Source organism: Photinus pyralis, unplaced genomic scaffold (assembly GCF_008802855.1).
Source record: "Photinus pyralis isolate 1611_PpyrPB1 unplaced genomic scaffold, Ppyr1.3 Ppyr1.4_LG8, whole genome shotgun sequence".
NCBI classification, from domain to species: domain Eukaryota; kingdom Metazoa; phylum Arthropoda; class Insecta; order Coleoptera; family Lampyridae; genus Photinus; species Photinus pyralis.
In genome coordinates, this window is record NW_022170819.1 from 36036741 (window position 1) to 36047328 (window position 10588).

A 10588-nucleotide genomic window follows, 5' to 3' on the forward strand; every position below is an offset into this window, starting at 1 on the left:
AACCTACGGTGATCGGGTTTGTCATATTGTTATCAAAAGAAGTTACTAAATACGGATTTTCAAAAAGATCGGATGAATTTTACTTGGTAATAGCAAACTGTTAATTTTAGAGATTCATTTTTCACATTTTTCCATAAAAAACAATAACAATTGAAAATGAGCGTTCCGGACCAATGGATATTATAGAAAATTTTATTCTAAACAAGTTCATTTCTATTCATTCTTTCCCTCAGAGTAATAGTAAACGAGATATTTTCTTCTGCAGAATCAGAGTGCTAAATGCACGATGTGTGCTTGATGCATCTGACTACCAACACCCACATGAACAATAGTATCAGTACTATTTGCAAGAGAAAAGGTGGACTTGTCCGATCTTTGGTTCTCAAAATAAATGATTCTATTTGTTGAAACCAATCTTGAAGAAAACGTGGGATATTAGGTAATATTCGCAACAATAACAAAAGTTCTTCCGTCATCTGCGTGTCTACCGTAAATAAGAACATCCAAATTACCTGACATCGGGAAAGGCGTCGTACATCAACCTATAGATATCCGACATCGGCGTGAGCTGCAAAATCATCTTCACATTTTCCCACCACTGTCTTCCAACGCTGAGCTGAACCACGCCTCTCCTCGTCCAATGTTGGACAGGTTTAATTAGCGCGAAGTAAACAAAACAAACAGGCAAAGAGCGAGTAAATATTAAAAATTCAGAAACATTGTACGATCAGTAATCAAGTACAACGATTCACCTGTAGGAAGTATACTAATATTTTCCTGCTTTTTTAATTTATCTCGACTAAGATTTCGCCATGAAGTGAAGAGGTTGAAACCCGAGTTGAAACCCCACACACTATCTCTTAACCTTTCAGTTTCGTTTTGATAAAGCAAAGTCAATAATAATAATAATATATATATTTATTGAGTTATTGTGTGGGTAAACTTACTCTAGTCAAGTCTCATACATATGTAATTTAACAGACACAAAGGTATATAAAAAGTACATACAAGTACAACAAAGAGACATGCATATTCCTTACTCAATTCTGCGACAGTGACTTATAAACTCGTCAAATGAATAGAAAGCATTTTCTATAAGTACCTTTTTGATAGAAGTTTTAAATAATTTTAAAGGAAGTATTTTTATATGTGCGGGAATACAATTATACAATACCTGTGACTGATAAGTCAAACCATTTCGAGTTTTTGTTAGTCTACAAAAAGGTAGCCTTATGTTGTCTTTTTGCCTGGTGTTATACGAGTGTACATCTGATTGAAGGACAGTTGAGACCATATTACTTTTGACTAGACATACTGCTTGCAAAATATATAAGCAAGGAAATGTCATAGACAATCGCATTAAATGGTACATAGTCAAAATATATTTGGCTATTCAATTCATCTGACATTTTTCACATTTCGACCAGGGAAATGTCGAGATTTCAAATTGTTGAGCCAATGGGAACGAATTATGCCATATGAGGTGTGCAATTATTGCTCAATTACAGCGATAATTTCACGTGTGGTATTTCAGCGACAATAGGGTACATGAGAGTGGAAAAAGAGTAAATAAATTTTTGTTTCATAAGATAGAGTAAGGTGCCAGGGTATCGCAAAATAACTTTCTTTGATAATGTACACGAGAAACTTTTATATTTTAGTAAAAATAAAATTAAAAAATAACGGCATTTGTCACGTGATATCAAACGCCAATCAGAGCACGTGACGTCATTATCCTAATCCTCTGTGCGTTGATAGAGTTTGTCTATACGTTTTTTAATTTAGTGCTTGTTCCATTTCATAGTGATTATATTATCCTAAAGTTTAGTTTTTAAAACCAGATAAGAATGGAAAGGGTATACGAAAGCTGATAGCCTCAAATCTGCCAAAAATTGATGTAATGATGTTGGGAATATTTCTTGCATCAAACAAAGATTTTTGCTCATCAGAAATCTGCCATATAACTTTGTAGGCTTTTAAGTTAAGCTTAGATTTTTACAAGAATGTAGTTATTTAAGAGGAATGTGTACTTTAAGATGCTTTGATTTTTGGTCATGAAGCTATCATATGGAGATGATTCAGAAAGCTATGTCCACTTTAAGAGTTTTCTACATTACGAACATTTTGTAGATAAAGGTCTAAATTTATAAAGTAGTTCTTAAAACAATTTTTTTTTTCGAAAAACAGTTTTTATGGAACCTTACACTGGGTGCAGTTGAACAGAAGACTCTTAAGCGTGATGGCAACTTATGCAGTTAAGTCAAAATTTGGCGGCAACACGGTCCACGCAAAGCTGTATGCAGTTTCCTTAGTTCTCGACGAAGAAAACAATTATTTTCTTTGCCCTACCATCAAGCTACTTTTACAACCCCTCAGTGTCCAAAGGAGTACTAGTGTCGAAAAAGTCTCCTTTATCACGTTTAACAAGTCATGATTTAGTCCAATTATTCGAAACTCTATCGGAAAATGGCTGAATCAGATTCGGAAGTTGTCCAAATTGTCGTCTACCACACGCCTCAGGAGTTAACGTAAGTGAAAAATGTGCTACTCATGTCAATATAGTTTTCTATATTACGTTTAATAAGCAATAGTCGAGAACCCTTTTGGATTTCTCTACTCCATGAAGCATTTGAATGATACAGCATCCTTGGAACCAGATTTACCCGCCTGGGATACTTAGCTGTGCCACAGAAAAATGTGACTACTGAGCCCTACCACCACGACTAGGTGTACCCCATGGTAGGGCACCACTTATAGTAGTTATAATTCATCACGAAATCTTTTAAACTATTTACTCTGGAGTTATGTGTTTATAATTATTGTCCGGACTGTGACGTCACAGACACCGCCATAACACAAAAACAGCGTTTTGGCGCTAGAATAAAAATCTACAATTTAAATTGCATAAATTAGCAATAATATGATTTATTTTGCTGAAATATCATATTTTAAAGTTATAGTAGAGGTATACGAACAGTTATAACCAGTTTTAAAAAATTTGTCATCTACCCTATTCAACTCATGTATAAAAAATCGCATAAGCCGCAGTGCAATTGTCACTTTGACAGCGGCAAAAGTTACCTGCAACTTACTCATTTTCAAACCAATTATCACATTATCCTTTCCCATATGACTAGTTTGACGTCTGTCAATAATTGATTAGTTTGGTGAATTTCTTGTTCGTTAAATTGTCCTGCCGAATTACACTCGAGGTTTGTATTTAAACCGAGTAAATTTGTGTTGTTGCAATTCAAATCTGTTGCCTTTTAGCAATTGGATTTTTCTCGTCTAATTGCTAGGCAACAGATTTTCATTACCTTAACAACCCAAATTTACTCGGTAAAATACAAACCTCTTGTGCAATTATAAGTGTTAATTAACCGAACTTATTTATAGTGGTAATATTGGGCCTGGAAACCGATCACCCCCATTACCGACTTCTTTTATTGCAGACATCTTGAGAACCGAAGGTTCATCTTGGTTAGCGTCGAGTTGTTAGCGGAGGCCCCATGTTGGTACCCATTTCCGATGTATTGTTCCAGAATAAAGTGCAATCGTACGGTCCTTCGAAGGCAGTGAAACTCAAATATAAAAAATGATGTAGGTTTTCTTAAACATTTTCATAACAAATGTAGTTCAGAACATTTTTTTGGTGGAATTTTGGACTTCAATTTTGACGCAGTGGGGTTAGTCTAATTACATTTGCAAAATTGCATCAATGAAGGGCTATAAGTTCACCTCCAATAATTATCATCACTGGGGAAGCTGAAGTGACTGACAATTTGCAAAGGAAATTTAAAAGTCCTAGGAGTCGGTAATTAGAAATCTTTGAGCAATGAAATAATGCAAACACAATGAAATATGGGAAACCAAGATAATAGTAAGTGGGGGATTCGAATCTCGTGTAAATGTGGGCACGTCATGGTGACTCACCGCATCGATCTATAAAAGCTGGAAATAAAGAACCTCTACAGTGTATCGTGCATTTAGAACTAATCGCACACCTACAATGCCGCTGATTCTAATACTGGCAGGTGTGTGCCTGTTTATTTACTTCGCGTTAATTAGACCTTTCCAATTTTGGACGAGGAGGGGAGTGATCCAGTTCAGCGTTGGGAAGTTGTGGGTGGAAACTGCGAAGATGATTTTGCAGCTGAATCCGATGGCGGACAACTTTAGGCTGTTGTACGACGGTTTTCCAGGTGCCAGGTAACTTTAATCTTCATTTTGTAGTATATGATAAACGGAGCCTGTCTCTTTGCACATTGGCTGATGAAGCAAGTACCTACCTCTCTAATTGAGTAATTAGGTACGTTATCGTCGTAAATGTGGGCGTAATTGATATGGCCCTGAAAGTGTTTGTCGTGCATACTAAAATTCATTAACATTTCAAGCTAAACGTACCACAGAAGTAAATATATACTATTAGTATATTTGCATCTGTGGTAATACGGAGTAGAACTCTCGTCTTTAATTTAGGTACTTAAATTATGTAGCTAACTAATTGGTAACCTGTAAAACTTCTACTGTTTTTTGAACCTTAAGTTCAAAGAGAAATCTGTATAAAGGGTAAGCTGTCTTTTTTTGACAAAAATAATAAAAAGATAACATTGAGAGTGTAATCCGTTTTTGAGCTATAATAAAGATCTTTTAACAGTCCTGCAAAAAATTCATAATTATACAGGGTAATAATAATAATAAAATAATAATAGTGTTTATTAGGAAAAAATAATTATAATAAATTACACACATTCGTCTTAAAAAAGTACAGACATAACTTCTAACCATTAACTAAATATAAACTCAACTCAAATTATCTATGAAAAATTCATGTATTTTAGAGTATGGTTTATCAACGAGATATTTCATAGGGTAGGTGTTTCTGTGTATTCGGGAGATGATTGTATATTTTGACAGGCATGCAGAGAGGACTGTTGGCTGTGACGTTTAATCTATGATGTGGAATTTTGATGTGATTGGACCTTTGTGTTGTGTGAGTGTACTGTGTTGTACTTGTCGATCAACTTAAATTTAAACTTGTGTACATAACTTGCGGCTTCAAGAATATATAAAGAAATGGCGGTTAATATATTCATTTGAATGAATAGCGGTCTACAGCTAGTTGTCAGTGAAACTCTGGCGATGGTGCTTTGAACCTGTCCACTGCTACCCCAGATGATGATTCCACCTTAGTCTGGATTCAATTTCAGCATAGCAAAGACACATTAAGGTTTCTGGATTTAAAAAAGTTCTAAGTTGTCTAATTTTGAATATTGATTTTGAAAGTTTGGAGTTTAGCGACAAAATGTGCGTCTTCCACTTTAAATTTTCGGTGAACAGCATTCCAAGTATTTGCAAGGATTGAGTATGTTGAATGGGACAGTTTGATATGGAGATTCTAACTTCCGCATTTTTGTTTTGAGCCGAGGACATGCTAAACAGTGTGTATCTTATTTTATCTTTATTTAGGAACAACTTGTTAGCAATAAGCCATTTGTAGACGTGATTTACGCGGAAAAAAAATTTTCTTATAGAATGTGGCTCGCAGAATGCATAATTTCAAACAGATCCAAGATTGGGTTACTAGTTCAAAAGTTACAGCCCTTACTTTAAATTCCTCAAATGATTACCTAATATGCATTTCACGGATCTGGAACAAGTTTGTTCGCCATTCCTATTGTTGAAAATGTGTCAGAAGATGTATTACAAATGCCGATAAATTTCTGTTTTTTTATTTCAGATTTGCCGGCATGTACCAGCTAGCGAGACCGGTATTGGCAATCAGGGACCCTGAACTGATCAAACAGATCACCGTTAAGGACTTCGATCACTTCATCGACCATAGCCAATTCGTGCCCGAAGAATGTGAACCTTTGTGGGGCAAAAATCTGTTTTCTCTTAAAGGTAACGATACTCTTATTGGCGATTTAAGTTTACCAACTATGAGCTGCAGGTGAGAGATGGAAGGAGATGCGAGCTACACTAAGTCCTTCGTTTACCAGCAGTAAAATGAAAGCCATGTTTAATATAATGTCGGAATGTGCCGAGAGGTTCGTAAATCACTTCAGAGTTGAAGGTTCCGAGGACACGGTTACGGTGGAATTCAAGGATATCTTCACGCGATTTACTAACGACGTTATCGCGTCCGCGTCATTTGGCATCAATTGAGATTCCCTAAAGGAGCGAGAAAACGAATTCTATCAAATGGGTAAGGAGACGACGAACTTCGGCGGATTTTGGAAGAATATGAAGTTCCTCATAATGATGTTTTCACCAAGGTTGGCGACTGTAGGTAACATGATGATCGGACTAATTGACTGTCAGCGCACTGTTTTTAGTTTTTGGGAGTACGCCTATTTAACAATAAGGTTAGTGCGTTCTTTCGAAATCTTGTGACTGGTAACATGGCCGCACGCGAAAGGGATGGAATCGTGCGACCTGACATGATTCACCTTCTCATGGAGGCGAGAAAAGGACGACTGAAGCATGAACGATCGAACGAGAATATCGACTCTGGATTCTCCGTAATTGAAGAATCCGAAATTGGAAAGGAAGAGACTAGGCAAAAATTGCAGTTGAGTGACGATGATGTGACCGCCCAGGCTTTGATTTTCTTCTTTGCCGGATTTGAGACGGTTTCCACTTTGATGTGTTTTACCGCATACGAGCTTGCAGTTAATACGTTTTTACAAGAAACCTTGCGGGAGGAAGTCGACAACGTTTTGAAGAATGGAAACGGGATCTTAACGTATGAAGGGTTGATGAAAATGGAGTATATGGATATGGTGATATCGGGTAAAGTGTGAGTGAATACAGGGTTGGCGCTAACATATCATTCCAGAAGTTTTACGCAAGTGGCCAACTGCCGTGGGAAGTGATCGAATGTGCGTCAAACCGTACACGATTCATCCTGAAAGAGAGGGGGAGAAACCGGTTCATCTGAAAAAGGGAGACGTTGTTGTTTTGGTTATGTACGGAATGCAACTGGACGAGAAGTACTTTCCCGATCCCGATCGTTTCGATCCTGAAAGGTTTAGCAAAGAAAATCGAAAGAACATCACACCTTACAGCTACATGCCGTTCGGCGCTGGACCGCGCAGCTGCATTGCAAACAGATTCGCTCTACTTGAAACAAAACTGCTATTTTTTAACATTTTGAGATACTTCGAAATAGTCGTTGTCAAAAAATCGGTAGTTCCAATTAAACTCTCACGAAAACAGATGAATCTAAATGCCGAGGGAGGGTTTTGGTTTGGACTCAAACCTCGAAGGGTTTATTACTAAACTATTAATAGAGTAAGTATAAATTGTGTATAGATGCAGAATAAAGTATTAAACATATTGTATTTTTATTGTGTTTTTCTTTCTAAAAACGTAACTGTAAATTTCAGAAAACCAATTGTATCTTTAAAAGTAAACCTATATTTTTATGTTTTTCCGATCATTTCATTACAGGACACAATTTTGAAGTTATGAAGTTCCAAATTTCAGGGTTGTAATGATCCTAGGGGTCCCTCAAGCCGACACTGAAAACGTTGACTTACCCTGTACTTATCGTTGGCAACTTGGGGAAAAAAACTACGAGCCGAGCCACCTACCTTTCAAGTCGAAAGGATGAACGTTTCGCGGCACTTTTGAATTTGGATAGCAGTTGGCTCAATATGTATGTCACGAATGAAGTACTACGCTGTGTAATCGGTTCTTGCACATGTTGGGATGTGAGACATAATCTGGAAGGGAATTAAATAAAAGACAGAATGTTTGTGCGTAAGAATTACAATAACAAATAAATATATTACGCACACAACATGGCTATACTAGAAAAACCTTCTACGGGACAAAAACCCCGGCATAGGCCACACAAGTACATGAAATAAATCACACACAGCAACAAAACGCAAGAGAAAGTACACATAAGTAAAACATCTCAAATTGTAGATAAAAATCAGGTAATCGAATCAAATACAATTAAACAAATTCATAAAAACAAAATACACAAGACATAATAAATGCAGTGGAAAACATAATAAATCAATTTAGTACAAAAACACATTAAAAAATACATATACCTACAATCAATTGAGATAAAACAACTCGTAAAATAATAAATTTCATGTACATTGGAAACATCAAAATGGCTCAAAACCTCCTTAACATAGTTAATTTAACACGAAAAGTACATGTGAGAATGCCAATAGCAAGTATTCATGTGAAAGTCAATTAGAGGGCCCCCTAAATGTCTCGTATTGCTAAGATGCCAAGAACTACGATCCACACGAGACGAGTAGGCAACAGATACAGCGAACGATCGAACTATATTAGGTACGTACTCCACGGAGACAGGTTGAATCACTCACACACAGAAACATCAAAAATAAGAACCTCTCTTTTCGTATAGCTTACGTACAAAAACTGTGGCGTGCCATGAATAAGAAAGTGACAGATACTGGCAAACAGATTTTTGCCCCATAAAGGTTCACATTCTTCGGGCACGATTTGGCTATGGTCGATGAAGTGATCGAAGTCCTTAACGGTGATCTGTTTGACCAGTTCAGGGTCCCTGATTGCCAATATCGGTTTCGCGAACTGGTACATGCCGGCAAATCTGAAATAAAAAATAGAATGCCAAATTAAAGAATTAAGGAAATCATAAAATTGAACTAAAGTCGTTCACGTGAGGTCACAAGTAACCATCTTCTCCATCAGTACTGTTTCAGAGACCGAATTCAACAAAGATGCATCAAGACGTTGAAAATCAGCTCCGTTGATTACTTTGATGACAGGAATGAAATATTGAGAAGAAAGAATTGCAGCGTTTTATGCACAGGGTGTCCTATTGTGTGAAAATCTGTTAACCTAAACCGAAGTCACCCCCCCATATTTTATGAGCTAGAGCAATATGTGGTGCATCAAGATGATGCAAAATTGATACAAGATTGCACTGCATGCATTTTTTATGCATGTTTGTTAGGTATATTTTAGGAAAAAAGTCATTTTTCTACTTAACCATGAATCATACGCCCTCTAACGGCGAAGGTAAAACTTTAAAATAATTTCCAGTGATTTCTCTTGACCCCTTTTGTTAACAAAATTTTTTTCCCAAAGCTGTGCTTGGATGGATATAGCCTGTGACCATTATTAATGGGACCCCTGTACATTTCACATTATCCATGTTTAGCTTCAATCCGCTAATTATCGAGAATTCTATGACTTTTCCAAAATCATTGAGAACATCAGCCAACTTGCCACCGATCGTGTCGTCATCCAGATACCAAACATCCAGGATAGCAGCCAGGGTGCAGAAGGGGCAATGAGGGTAGCTAGATGGAACGTACAAGGAGCAAACGACGCACACACAGAAAAGGCAGCTAATTGACGACGAATTAAGAGAACAGGGAATTATAGATGTAGCCAACCTACAAGAAACCAAACTATCAAGTGGGATGACCGCGACAAGGAACTACTAGTAGTGGATAGGAGGAGGGAAGAAGGAGAGACCCAGCAGAGGCACGGCAATTTTAATCAGGAAACACCGAGACATTAAGGTTGAGAAATCTGAAGAAAGAGGCAAGAGTATATCTATGGCTCACATCAAGACAAGCGTAGGAAGACTAACGGTTATAAGATGCCACATCCCCTCGCACAAAAGATGAGAAGCGGAACTCAGGAAGCTGAGCGAAATAATAGAGAAAACGAGCGGAAGATACCAGGGTATCACATTAAGGGACCTCAATGCGCAAATGGTCAGATTAGAGGAAAAGGGGAGAGGAACAAAGGTTAGGCAGAATGCAGCAAGACAATGGGAATGGTAGCAAGACAATGGGAATGGCAGCAAGACAACGGGAATGGCAGCGAGCTCAGGAGCATGGTACATCTGCATGGACTGTGGGTGGAAAACACATTCAGCAAATCCAAATCGCTGTTGACAACATGGAGGAGAGGAAGCTCTGAATCACAGATCGACCACGTTGTGAGGACCAATTACTCGAAGGGATGACGATCATCAGGAAACTGAAGATGAGGCAGCTGAGATATTGGGGTCATATAAACAGGAGGAACAAAAATCATATACTGCAGGTGGTCAAGCATCTACGTGCCTCGGAATGGTAAGTAGGCCGGCCCTGCTTCACATGGAACACCACTATAGACCAAACGGTGGCGGCCTCGGGGATTCCGATTGAAAGATTGGAAAAGTGGAGCAGAGGCAAACACAAAATGAAGAAAGGAAGCAGAAGGGTACTGGAGGTGGAAGAAAAATCAGACATAAGCACAAGCAGCCAAGCGGTGGATGAGGAGGGGACAGAAGGAGAGGTAGGGAGAGGACAACAATTAGAAAGGTAGAAACATGAAGGAAAGAAACGAGACCAAAGGATGGAGGCATCGGAAAGCCCTGGAGAGAAGCCACCAGGAAGCATAGATAACGCTCAGTTGGCTCCCCAACCTTCCCAATCCACAAAATCCACCACACTGTTTGGCATATTCACCGAAGTATATGCTTATTACTCTAGACTATTAGACATAAGTCGAGGTCGAGGAAACTTTAATGATGTAATAACAGAGGCACATGTGAAAGAACTTATAGCAACAG

At 37.9% G+C, this 10588-nt stretch overlaps 1 protein-coding gene and 1 pseudogene across 1 annotated transcript in view; one reads left to right on the plus strand and one right to left on the minus strand.

The window, feature by feature from the left end:
- LOC116179793 (cytochrome P450 9e2-like) overlaps positions 1-670 on the minus strand; it is a 9593-nt gene extending 8923 nt beyond the window's left edge. The window contains exon 1 of the mRNA XM_031499634.1: positions 513-670. Coding sequence (XP_031355494.1) covers positions 513-580 — 68 coding nt within the window. The 5' untranslated portion in view covers positions 581-670. The remainder of the gene's footprint in view (positions 1-512) is intronic.
- Positions 671-3925: 3255 nt separating this feature from the next.
- On the plus strand, positions 3926-7352 carry LOC116178633 (annotated as a pseudogene).
- The last annotated feature ends 3236 nt before the right edge of the window (positions 7353-10588 follow it).